Raw genomic sequence first — 13,290 nt, 5'->3', positions numbered from 1 at the left:
CAAAAATAAATAGCATTCTTTAAAATTTGATAAAATGGACTTTGTCAAAGTTAAGCACTTCTGTGCACCAAAGGACACCATTAAGAGAGTGAAAAGACAGCTCATGGGGTAGGGCTGAAGCATCTAATCGGGGACTTGAACCTGGAACTATAGAGAACTCTCAGGACTCGATTAAAAGACAACTTGATCAGAAAATGGGCCAAGGACTTGAACAGACAGTTCCCCAGAGGAGACAGAAAAATGTCTAACAAGCCCATGAAAAGATGCTCTGAGTCCTCAGTTGTCAGACGCAAATCAAAACCACCATGACAGCCATGTCACCCACCAGGACAACTGTGATGAACACACACGTCACGAGGTGGGTGAGGATGTGAGAAACTGGGACCTCTGGGCGACGGGTGGAGCGTAAGTTGCCCCAAGACCAGCGATTCCACCGCAGGTCTGTGTCTGAGAGAACTGAGAACACGCCCCACGGAAATCGGACCTGAACTGAGTTCACGTGGCCGTGTTCAGACTGACAGCCTGTTGTGCCCCTGAAGCTGTGTCCTGGTCTGCGTGTTCAGCTCACCCGTGGTGCAAAGTCACCAACAGCAGTGGGAACCTCACCTCTACGGCCTCGCAGCTTCTGTGGGGCTGGGCCCGGCCACGCGGGGCCAGCTGGTGCTCTGAGGCCACTCCCTGCGCCAGGCTCCTGGGCTCAGCCTGTCCTCCCACCCGCTCTCCCAACAGTTGGGTGACTTCACCACAGCGGTGCTTTGAGTGATGAGAAGAATAGGGATGCCCAGCCTGTGCTCCAGCCCCGCACGGGACCCCCCGTCTGACCAACACGCTTCAACACCCCCCATGTCAGCTCGAGCCCCGTGGGAGCACAGCCTCAGGGAAGCAACATCCCCCATCAGCATGGGCTGCCCTGGCCGGTCTGGGGGACCCCTGGACCACAGAGTAAACCGCACTTAGAAGCTGTGAGTAGCACTGCAGTGCAGAAGGAGGCACAGGAGGAGGCCTGGGATCTTAAAACCAGTCACCAGCGAAGGGCTCTCCTTTCTCCGGTGCCCTCCACGGGCTTGTCCACTGCAGAGCAGGCCACCTTTGCTGTGAAAGTGTGTGTGGGACCCATGGGCTCCCCGAGTCCAAGACTCAGCGAGCGTCTGCACTTGAGGTGAGGGTGAGAGGCGGGTCCTGCCCGCTTCCCTGCTGCTGTTGCCTGTTGAATGAACACTGCCTCCCTTCTGCAAAAGCCGCTGCCTCCAGGAAGGCCTCTGGCCTGCCACCCTCGTTATTGAAGTTCCAACCTCAGAGGCTGGAAGCAGCCGCCTGTGTGCACATCTGTGCACCGTGGCACGTCCCCAGGGCACAGCACAGGGCCCTGCTCACTCACCCACCACTGCCCCCCGGCCCCCCGGGGCCACTTTGGGGCAGCCCCATCCTACACGAGCCCAGAGGACTGGCCCCACAGTCCAGGTGGGTTAAGGACACTTTACACCTTCATCTGTGACTATCTTTCTGACCACAAGGAGGAAGTTCCAAAATGGGGGGACACTAGAAGTGTTCATAATGAGAAAAGCTGATAAATGTACTGTGTTAAAAGTAAGTTTTTCTGGGAATAACCTGTGAAAAGACAAGTCACAACTTGTCTTGTTGTTCAGAGAAAATGTGCTGAACACCAGTCAACCAAGGGCCAGCACCCTCGATGCCAGGCTCCCAGAAACCAAGGAGAAGAGACGGGCAAGCCAGCTGGCTGAGGGCTCCAAAGCCAAGAGAAGGTTGCCATCACCAGAGCCCACCAGTGGGCTTCATGATGGAAACGCGCATACCAGGAATGAACCCCCACGAGGAGAGGGTAGTTCAAGGACCCAGCTCGTCCCCTCCATGCAGGACCCCAGTGTCCAGTCTGGAGCTGAGAAACAAGCACCTGTCCCGTGCGGCCGCAAATAGGAAAGGCGAGAGTGTGATGGAGAAAACCGCCAGGACGCTGGTCACCCAGTGGGTGTGTGCGTGCAGGGCCACACGGGTGCAGCTGGGCAGCCTCGTGGGAAATGCAGCCTGCTTACGGGGCACTGCCGCCTCCCCGACACCCCGGGCCTGGCTGGAGGTGGCCCTGTTGTTCCCGTCCCCGCCCCCATGCAGACCACCCTCCTGCCCCCACCCCCAGAGCAGCGGTTGCCTCCTGCCATCCTAGCCCACGCCCTCCTGGTGGACACGCCATACTACCTGACCCTGGGGCTGTCCTAGCCACACGTGGGAGGAGAGCTGATACTCACCAGCTTCACGCAGATGACAAAGGGTGGCTGTGCAGCTCGGAAGTGCAGGACTGGGATCCGGGGCTTGGGCCTTTCCTGAGAGGAGAGGAGGGTCATGGGCTGCCCCGTGTTGCTCCCTGCTCCCCCACAGCTGCCCTGTTCACAGTTTGACACCCTCAGATGGGCACCAGGGCCACAGCCGGACCCAGGACTGGATCTGCTCCCCAACACCCTGGCCCAGCCATCGACACCTGCCCCAGGACTCCCGAGGCAGGCAGCGGAGACCCAAGCCTGTGAATAGCATCTTCAGTGGGGCTGGGGGCAGCGGGGGGCAGGCACAGGGGCCCTCTGGGGTCCTAGAGACCCCGGGAGCCTGGGGGCTGCCTCTGCCAAGCCTGGCAGCTATCTGGGCTCAGATGGCCTTTCCCCAGGAGGAAGGTTCTGGGTAGTGTCTACTCAAAAGTCCTGGGATGGCACCCAGCAGTGGGCCAGGTGTGGTGTGAGTGACTCCCGGGCGGGGGTGTAGGGGGGGCCCGCACCTGAGAGCCCTCGTAGCAGTAGAAGCCCTTTCTGATCTTGTTCTCGTCCACATCGCAGAAGGCAGCCACCTGGGAAGGACACAGCACACAGCCTCAGGGGCAGTGGGGGCAGTGCTGCCTGACAGGCAGGGATGGGGCTGGGGCGGGGGGTGGTGCAGGGGCCGGCCCCCACCTTGCGCTGTGAGCCCGCCGTCAGGCTGCGGTAGAGCCGGCGGCCCTGCCGGCCCGCGTTCCAGATGGTGAAGGTTGCCCAGTGGGGCAGGGCCTGCTCTTCCAGGAAGCGGACACGGTGGGCCCAGATGGTGGTCCTGCGGGGGTGAGGGGTGGGTGAGGGGTGTGAGCCAGGAGGGCAGGCCTGTGATACCCCAGGCCTTCCTCCCTGACCCAGAGCCCGCCCCACAAGTGCCCCTGGTCTGGGGCCCAGGTTGAGGCTGGGGGAGCGGCAGCGCTGCAGCTGTTGGCTGAGTGGCTGAACCCAGGAGCCTGGAAGACAAGGTCACACTCCTTGCTCCACATGGGCCCTCAGTGCCCAGCTCATGTCCACGTGCTCAGGAAATGTGGGGGATACCAGGCACAGGAGCCCAAGGGAGACCTGGCCACCCTGGTGTCCAGCACCTGCCACTTTCAGAAACAATGAGGCAGAATGTGCCACCAACATCACTTTTTTTAAAGAGGGAAAGTATACTGTTTAGAGGACATCACACGTGGTCAAAGTATAAAGAAATGGGTCCTGTGGAAAATAAACTTCCCGCTTGGGACACCAGGAAATGGAACCTGGGAGATGCAGGAGATTTGGGGAAATGGGTGACTTCATCTTAAAGACGATTCCTCCATGCCTCTGGCTGTTGGAAGTATTTCATAGTGAAACTGTTAAGTGATATAAATGTTGATCATTCTCAATTTAAAATGTAAAGGACAAGATTCAGGGAGCCTCTCATAGGGCTTCTGGGGAAAGACTTTGAAGGAGTTCAATTATTGACAAGCCTGAAGGTGTAATTAGCGCTCGCTGCTCTGTGAGGTTTTGCTGCTCAAAGACTTTAATCCGACACAGAAACTAACATGAGATCACCTCTTTTACACTGTGGGTGGCAAAGCCTCACGCTGCGAAGAGAGAAGAGTCCTGGCATAAAAGACTTATCGCATGAGAACAGGAGGAGGGTGTGTGTGGCACAAGCCATCTGGCCGGACAGCTGCCCCCAGGTACACGGGCACACCATGGCGAGGCGCGGTGGGCCACCACCAGGGTCGCCGCAGACCCGCCTCCACATCACCTGCTTCACAGCAGCTAGTACGAGGACACACGCACGTGAACCTTCAGGAGACAGTGGAAGAGATCCCAGAGGCCCAGGCATTTCTTAGCCCTGCAGAGCATCTAAGGTGTCCAAGCACTTCTCAGCTCTGCAGAAGACTTGTGTCCAGAAAAACTGTCTTTGCATTTTATTCACCCAGCGTTTCCAACTCCGTTTTATGGATGGTGGGAACGTGGTTACTTCCCTGAGGTATACCTGCCAGACAGTTTGGTAATGTTTAATGAGATCCACATAGAATAAGAGCAAGGAGCTTAGGTATACATACAAGTCAGGTGGTTATGACAAACACGTACCCAGGTCACCCCCAGCCCTATCAAGAGGTGGGGCACCTCCATCACCCCAGGAAGTTTCTGCTACCTCCCTCCCCTGAGGAGAACAGTCTCGTTTTTGTCCCTGTGGACTAGTTCTGCCTGTTGCAGAAGTATGTGTGCTTTTGTATCCGGTTTCTCTTACTAATCATATACATACATACATATACATATGTATATATTTTTTTTTACATTAATCCTGGTCTGGCAGGTATCAGTTGTTGAGCAGTGCTCCATTATAGCGGTGCTTATCGATCACCTGCTGACCGGCATCTGGGTTGCTCCCGCTCTTGGCTGCTAATAGAGAACTGTTGCTCAATTCATTCATTTCTCATGGATAAACACCTAGACATGGAATTCCTGGGTCATGGGGCAGGTATTAATAAATAAAATAAGGTCCAACAACTTTCGAGAGAGGATGCACCATGTTTACACTCCCAAGAACAATGAATATGTGTCTGGTGGTCCACGTCCTCCCCGTGATTTGGAATTTCAGACATTCCTTTTAACCCTTCCAGTGGGTGTGCAGAGGTTAGTTTTCATTTCTCTGATAATAGTGATGAAACCTTTTTCATGGACTAATTGGCCATTTATATATTATTTGTGAAGTGTCATGTCCATTCAAGAATTAGCAATCCCACTGCTGGGCATACACACTGAGGAAACCAGAAGGGAAAGAGACACGTGTACCCCAATGTTCATCACAGCACTGTTTATAATAGCCAGGACATGGAAGCAGCCTAGATGTCCATCAGCAGATGAATGGATAAGAAAGCTGTGGTACATATACACAATGGAGTATTACTCAGCCATTAAAAAGAATACATTTGAATTAGTTCTAATGAGGTGGATGAAACTGGAGCCTATTATACAGAGTGAAGTAAGCCAGAAGGAAAAACATAAATACAGTATACTAACGCATATATATGGAATTTAGAAAGATGGTAACAATAACCCTGTGTACGAGACAGCAAAAGAGACACTGATGTATAGAACAGTCTTATGGACTCTGTGGGAGAGGGAGAGGGTGGGAAGATTTGGGAGAATGACATTGAAACATGTAAAATATCATGTAAGAAACGACTTGCCAGCCCAGGTTCGATGCACGATACTGGATGCTTGGGGCTAGTGCACTGGGACGACCCAGAGGGATGGTATGGGGAGGGAGGAGGGAGGAGGGTTCAGTGTGGGGAACACATGTATACCTGTGGCAGATTCATTTTGATATTTGGCAAAACTAATACAATTATGTAAAGTTTAAAAATAAAAAAAAAAAAAAAGAATTTTGCTTATTTTTATTATATTTTATTTTTTGGTGGTAGAGGTTCTTAATATACTCTCTATACTTGTCCTCCGTGAGATACATAAATTATGAATATTTTCTCCCAGTCTATGGTTTGTCTACTTATTTTCCTAATGGTGTCTTTTTAGGAGCAAAAAGTTTTTAACTTTGGAGTTCGATTTGTCAAGTTTTAAATGGCTAAAGAGTCTGGTGTCCTAACAAATGTTTGCCTATCCCAAAGTTGTGAAGATATTCCCTGATGTTTTCTTCTAGAAGCTTTATCATTTAACTGCTTCTATTTTTACATCTAAGCCATCTAGAATTAATTCTTCAATAAGGGGGTGAGTTCTTTTTTCCATATGCATATCCATTTGTTCAAAATATTTTTCTTTTTCCATTGAATGCCTTTGGAGACTTTGTTGAAAATCAGTAGTGAGTCTATTTCTCGACTCTGCTCTGCTTCACTGATATGTATTTCTGCATTTATGCTACTAATACATTTTCCTGATTGGTGTAGCTTCAGAGTGAGTCTCAAAATCAGGCACAATGGATCCTCAAATTTTGCTCTTTTCAAGATTATTTAGGCCAGTCTGGGTCCTCTGATTTTTTTGTGAATTTTAAAATCAGATGATCGGTTTCTACAAAGAAGCCAGCTGGGACTTTTACAGGGCTTGCACTGAATCTACAGATCAATTTGGGCAGAACTGATGTTAACAATACTGAGTCTTGGGATTTCCCTCATGGTTCAGTGGTTAAGAATCTGATGCAGGGACACAGGTTCGACCGCTGGTGTGGGAAGATTCCACAGGCCGCGGGGCAACCAAGCCTGTGCGCCGCTTCTGGGCCTGAGCTCTTGACAGTGCAGACTGCAGCTACTGAGTCCTGCGTGTCCTAGACCCCGTGCTCTGCAAGAAGCCTGTGCATGGCGACTAGAGAGCAGCCCCCACCCGCCACAGCTAGATAAAGCCTGCATGCAGCAACCGAGACCCAGCACAGCCAAAAGTAAAGTAAAAAAAAACCAATAATGAATCTTCCAATCCATGAACGTGGTATCTCTCTCCATTAATCTATTGTATAGGTTTTAATTTCCCTCAGCATTTTTTGGAATGGATTTTAGCAGCTAGAGCTATACTTTGTTACACTTACTTAAAAATATTATATCACTGATGTCACTGTACATTTTTTAAACTGCATTTTTTTTTCAATTGTTTTATTCCAAGTCTATAAATTTGTATCTTGGAAGACTGACTATGTTATTGGTTTTGATTTCCTATGAGACACAATCATGCCATCTATTGATACAAATGATGCCGTCTTCCTTCCACTTCCTAATGCTTGTATCTTTTCTCCTCCTGATCTTACTGCACTGACTTCCCTTACTATGTTGAATAGAAGTAGTGAGAGGAACAATCAGGAGATCGCTTCCTCCTGATCTTAGAAGGGAATGCTTTCCGTCCTTAATTATTAAATATAAGGTTAGTTATAGGTTTGTGTAGATACTATCAGACTGAGAAAGTTTCCTTCTATTTCTAGTTCGCTGAGATTTTTTTAAAAAACCATAAAGGGATATTGAATTTTGTTAAATGTTTTTTCTGCATCTATTGGGCTGTGATTTTTATCCTTTATTCTGTTACTATAGGAAATCAAACTGATTTTGGAGAGTTAAACCAGACTTGTATTCATAATGCATTATCCTTTCCTATATATTTCTGAATTTGACTTGGCAATATTTTGTGAATGATTTTTTGCACCTATTCTCATAAGGGATATTGGTCTGTAATTTTATTTTCCTATAATATTCTTGTAGCATTTTAAACTTCAGAGTCATGCTGGTCTTAGGGAGTAAGTGTGAAGCTCCTCCCTCCCAACACCCAATAGATCTTTCTCCTCTTCTATTTCCTAAAAGAATTCACGTAAGGTTAGTATTAGTCTCCCTTACATTTTTGATAGAATATATCAGTAAAGCCATCTGGCTTGGCTTTTCTTTATGAAAAGTTTTAAAATTACTAATCTAACTTTAATTATTATTTATACTTTAAGTATCTCTTGGATCTGTAGTGATGTCCTCTCTTTAATTCTCAGTATACTGGCAATCTGTGTTCTCTTAAAAATCAATCTTGTGAGAGGTTTTTCAATTGCACTGATTTTATTTCAAATCAATTCCTGGTTTTACTCATATTTTTCCTATTGATATCCATTTTCAGTTTTACCTTCTTTATTCCTTTTCTTCTATTTGAGTTTACTTTGCTGTTAGTTTGTAACTTTTAAACATGGAGACTTAGATAATTGCTTTTTTCTTTAATAACATAAGCTTTTAAAGCCATAAAATTTTACTGTAAAACTCTGCTTTAGCTAAATCCCACAAACTTTTACATACTGTTTTGTCATTAGTTAAAATTTCCCCCTAGTATCCTTGTGATTTTTTTCCCTTGGTTGCTTAATTTCCAAATATTTTGGATATTCAAGATGTCTTAATGATTTCTAATTTATAAAACATACCCAGTATTTCAATCATTTGAAACGTGTTCAGACTTGCTTACTGGCCCAAAGTAATGTCTATCTTGTACTTTAAAAGTATGTATATTCTGGAGTTTAGTGTTCCTTGTAGATTCCCTGGTGGCTCAGATGGTAAAGCGTCTTCCTGCAATACAGAAGACCCGGGCTTGATCTCGGGGTCAGGAAGATCCCCTGGAGAAGGAAATGGCAACCCACTCCAGTATTCTTGCCTGGAAAACCCCATGGACAGAGGAGCCTGGCAGGCTACAGTCTATGGGGTCACAGAGAGTCAGACATGACTGAGCAATTTCATTTTCTTTCTGTCAGTTCAGTCGCTCAGTCGTGTCTGACTCTCTGCAACCCCAAGAACTGCAGCACGCCAGGCCTCCCTGTCCATCACCAACTCCTGGAGTTCACTCAGACTCACGTCCATCGAGTCAGTGATGCCATCCAGCCATCTCATCCTCTGTCATCCCCTTCTCCTCCTGCCCCCAATCCCTCTCAGCATTAGAGTCTCTTCCAATGAGTCAACTCTTCGCATGAGGTGGCCAAAGTATTGGAGTTTCAGCTTTAGCATCATTCCTTCCAAAGAACACCCAGGACTGATCTTCAGAATGGACTGGTTGGATCTCCTTGCAGTCCAAGGGACTCTCAAGAGTCTTCTCCAACACCACAGTTCAAAAGCATCAATTCTTCGGCACTCAGCTTTCTTCACAGTCCAACTCTCACATCCATACGTGACCACTGGAAAAACCATAGCCTTGACTAGATGGACCTTTGTTGGCAAAGTAATGTCTCTGCTTTTGAATATGCTGTCTAGGTTGGTCATAACTTTCCTTCCAAGGAGTAAGTGTCTTTTAATTTCATGGTTGCAATCACCATCTGCAGTGATTTTGGAGCCCAAAAATATAAAGTCTGACACTGTTTCCACTGTTTCCCCATCTATTTCCCATGAAGTGATGGGACCGGATGCCATGATCTTCATTTTCTGAATGGTGAGCTTTAAACCAATTTTTTCACTCTCCTCTTTCACTTTCATCAAGAGGCTTTTTAGTTCTTCTTCACTTTCTGCCATAAGGGTGGTGTCATCTGCATATCTGAGGTTATTGATATTTCTCCCAGCAATCTTGATTCCAGCTTTCTTTCTATAGTGTTCCTTAAATGTCTACTGTTATGTTGGCTAATTAACAGTGTTGCTCAAATCTTCTGATCCTCAGACTTCCCAACTTCTAACAATTACTGAGATACGAATATTAAAATTTTCAACTGTAACTATGGGTTTGTCTACTTCTCCCTTTATTTCTACCAGTTTTTGCCTGTGTATTTTGAAACTCTGTGATTAGGGATATACACATTTAGGACTCTTATGTCCCCCTAGACCTTCACCCCATGTGTGCAGATCGCACTTACATTGAGTCAAGTTCATGACAATAAACTCCCTATGATGCTTCACTAGAGCTACTATATCAAAATTCAGATTTATCAAAAGACAAGAGAAATCAAGCTCTTTTGCTTAAAGCTGGAAAACAAAGAAGCTAAGCTTCAGTAAGGAATAGCGCCCCTGCAAAAGTTCAAGGATCTCCCAAATGAATATGAATACTGCAATCTGTGATCCCCCCACAACACATTCTCCAATCAGCATCACGCCCGCTGTGACAGTGGGCAGGAGACCTCTCTGGACAGCAGCTGAGCGGCCATGCCTTCCAACGAGTCTCATACCCTCTGGGGAAGAAAAGAGTCTCCTCTGTGTCCAGAAACTCAAATGCATGTCTTTGCCTCACGCTCTTTCCACTCAGAAGATGCCCTGATCACAGACCTGTTTCAGGGCTCCACTCCTCTCTGTCCCCAAGTGAGCAGCATCACGGTAGCACCGAGTGTCTCCACACTTGTGGTGGTTTGAAACAAAACACTCACACACACCTGCACAAACATACATGTGCACATGCACAGAGTTCAAACTAAAGAAAGAAACACACAGCTCGCTCGTCTTCACCCAGCCTGCACTTCGGGCGCCTCCCCTGCCCTACCCCTGGCAGTTGACCTCCAGCTTTGGAACCTGGGAGGCCGTGAGCCACGACAAGGAGGGGCCGGCCTTTGCGATGGCCTCGTAGGGGATGACCCAACCTCTGCCCCAGCCGGCCTCCCCCTGGTGGGCAGAGAAGGAAGAGGATGCCCCCAGCCCACCTGTCATCACATCAGTGGTGCGCTGGGCTCATTCTGAGTCCTTTCAGCTCAAATCAAGTGAGAACAGGACCCGCAGACAACATCCACGTGTGGATTCTGTGTGTGCCCAGTTGCTCAGTTGTGTCCAGCCTTTGGACTGTAGCCTGCCAGGCTCCTCTGCCCATGGAATTTTTCAGGCAAGAACACTGCTGTGGGTTGCCATGCCCCCTGCAGGGGATCTTGCTGACCCAGGGAATCGAACCCACGTCTCCTGTGTCTCCTGCATTGCAGGCAGATTCTTTACCCACTGAGCCATGGTCCAGTGGTTAAGAATCTGCCTGCCAATGCAGGGGACACGGGTTTGATCCTCAGTCCAGGAAATACAATCCCATGTGCCACGGGGCAACTAAGCCCCGTGTCACAACTACTGAGCTCATGCTCTAGAGACCTTGAGCCGCAACTACTGAAGTCCAAGCGCCCAGAGCCTGCGCTCTGCAATAAGGGAAGCCACCACAATGAGGCGCAGCTACAGAGCAGGCCCTGCTCGCTGCAACTGGAGACAGCCTATGCAGCAACAAAGACCCAAAGCAACTGAAATAAATAATAAAAGTGAGAGCAGACACTTAGCCTTGATCCTGAGGAAAATGCTGGTCCACAGACTGGGGATGACCTCCCTCCTGGGAGGCCATGGGCTCTGGTGTCAGCCACGCTCCCAGGTCCTCACCTTGGGGCAGAGACCTGACTGGGTCCCCCCACCCCACCCAGTCTGGACCCCAGGACCACGTACTCGAGGACCGAGTGTGTGGCCGCGCCAGGGTGGTAGCGGTACAGGAGGAGGCTCTGGTCCACACGGACGACCCCGCCGCCCTTCCTCAGGTGCTCGTAGAAGAACAGCAGGTCCTCAGGGACACCCTGCAAGATGAAGAAACATGTATCCACTCAGAACAGAGCCTTGGTTCAGGCAACGGGAGATGGAGGTCGGCCTGGGGCCCCCACACTTGAGCCCAGCCTGACCGGTGAGGCCTCAGCTGGAAAACAACACATCCAGCTGCCCCCAGCTCATGGCCAGAGCTCGGCAAACGTGACCATAAGAGGCGGCTCTGGGACAAGAAGGTGCCCGAGGAGTAGACCCAAGCCCTGTCGTCACTCTCACTCACGGCCTCCAACTGGACCCTGGACCCCACTGCCCCCTCCCTGTTGACGGGCACACTGCTCTGAGGGTCTGCAGGGTCCCATGGGGTCCTCCTATCCTGTGAGAACCCAGGCCTCCCACCCTTGTCTGGAGAAGGGCTCAGATCAGGGCTGGCTGGCGGGGCTGCAGCTGCCCTGCTGGTCAGTCCGGGGCTGGGGGACCTCAGTCCTGACGGGGATAACAATCGCAGCTCCTTCACTTCCTTGAGTTCAAGGTGAAAACCAAGAAAGCAGAGGGTCTGGACAGGAGGTCACCCAGGGCGTGACTGGTGAGCAGAGCCCAGCAACAGCTGGGCAAGCTGCCAGGACCCCTGCTCCGGGCAGAGGCTGGTTTCCCCACAGTGCAGAGGCTGCTGTGCGCCGGCCCCAGCCTGTTCTGCCTCTTCAGCCCAAGCTCAGGTCAGGGCAGCGCCAGCACCACAGTGGAGCTGACTGTTCCCGGTAGAGCCAATGTTGCTCACCCAGCTCATCTACCCTGAGGGGAAGGTGGCATGGCTGGCCTCTGAGGTCTCGACGCCCTGGTAGAGCCCCGTGGTCGTTACCCTTGGGGAGAGAGGGGACTCCTGGCCACTTCTGGCCAGCTTCTTGGCCCAAGTGTATCCCCGGACTGGGCCCTATGCACCCAGCCTCTGGGGTCTGTGATGAACTGATGCCCCTTGTCTGTGATCACCCAGCCATGAATTCTGCCACCTCCTGGCTCAGGCCTGAGAGCCACCCTGTGGGCAGCCCACTGGGCTCACTTCTGAGCTGCCACACTGAGCGCCGCATCGGTCCCCACACAGAGCCACCCCTGCCCAGGGAATCGCTGCCAGGGGGTCTCAACACACGAGAGACTGACGGGGCAGCAGGCCGCATAGGAAAGTGACGCAGGAGCCGTGCAAACAGCCTCACTTCCAGCATCAGCTGCTGAGTCATTCCGTGACTTGATGGACCACTGTGGTGACTGAAGTGTTTTCACAAAGACCACAAGTCATGAAAGGATTTATACCAGAATGTTAAAAGTCAGCTTTCACAATTGTGCTTGCACGCGCACTGCAACTAGAGGGGAGCACCCACTAACCCCACCCAGAGAAAGCCGGCAAGCAGCAATGAAGACCCAGTGCAGCCAAAATTAAGAAAAGAAAAAGTTTGCAGCTCAGCTAAAAGTCGTCCACAGTTAAAGAAAGACAAAAGGACCCCACACAAAAGTTCAGAGCAGATGTGTGGTGATGGGCTCACCGGTGATTTGTATATTCTTCCTTTTGCTAATTTTCTGCATTTTCAAAGGCACCTTTCAAGAGCACATTGTAACTCTGCGCTTTATAGATTTAGGAAGGAGAGAGGATGTCCTCTCTGCTCATGACCAGTAGGAACTCAACCCCAGAGTTTTCTTATTTCTGGCAGAGAGACAACTGAGAGTTTAGCCAGAGAAGGTGGAAAACCAGGTCCTGAGGCCCAGTCCTCCGTGGGGACAGGGGCCTGAGAAGATTGGGGGAGTCACCCCTGCCCGGGGGCTCTTGGGGTGTGGAAGGGCGTGTGCCCTCGGAGGTGTGGAGAAAGGGGATGAGGGTCCTGTGGGATGAAACGGGAGAAGCAGGAGACACACTCTCCTCCCCTTCCTGCCCTCAACGCTGCTGTACTTCCCTGGGGTCACACAAGGGGCGACCCTGGGGCAGGAGTCCTGTGAACAGAGGCTACACAAAGCCAGCGTGACAGGAAACAGAAAAACACTTCTGTGAACAGACAAGCACCCCAAACAAAAACATCACCACCAAAAATCAA

At 50.0% G+C, this 13,290-nt stretch overlaps 1 protein-coding gene across 8 annotated transcripts in view; it reads right to left on the bottom strand.

Moving 5' to 3' along the window:
- Nucleotides 1-13,290, bottom strand: part of B3GNTL1 (UDP-GlcNAc:betaGal beta-1,3-N-acetylglucosaminyltransferase like 1) — a 132,075-nt gene that overhangs the window by 32,613 nt on the left and 86,172 nt on the right. For all 8 annotated transcript variants that reach the window (XR_009731427.1, XR_009731428.1, XR_009731429.1 and 5 more), the window contains 4 exons: nucleotides 11,126-11,250; nucleotides 2,952-3,087; nucleotides 2,780-2,848; nucleotides 2,262-2,336 (listed from right to left, as the gene is read on the bottom strand). Coding sequence is in view for 5 of the 8 variants with exons in the window: in XM_061392431.1 (XP_061248415.1) it covers nucleotides 2,262-2,336; nucleotides 2,780-2,848; nucleotides 2,952-3,087; nucleotides 11,126-11,250 (405 nt within the window). In the remaining 3 variants the exon portion in view is untranslated. The remainder of the gene's footprint in view (nucleotides 1-2,261; nucleotides 2,337-2,779; nucleotides 2,849-2,951; nucleotides 3,088-11,125; nucleotides 11,251-13,290) is intronic.

Source organism: Bos javanicus, chromosome 19 (assembly GCF_032452875.1).
Source record: "Bos javanicus breed banteng chromosome 19, ARS-OSU_banteng_1.0, whole genome shotgun sequence".
NCBI classification, from domain to species: Eukaryota; Metazoa; Chordata; class Mammalia; order Artiodactyla; family Bovidae; genus Bos; species Bos javanicus.
This window is presented reverse-complemented; position numbering and strand designations above follow the sequence as displayed.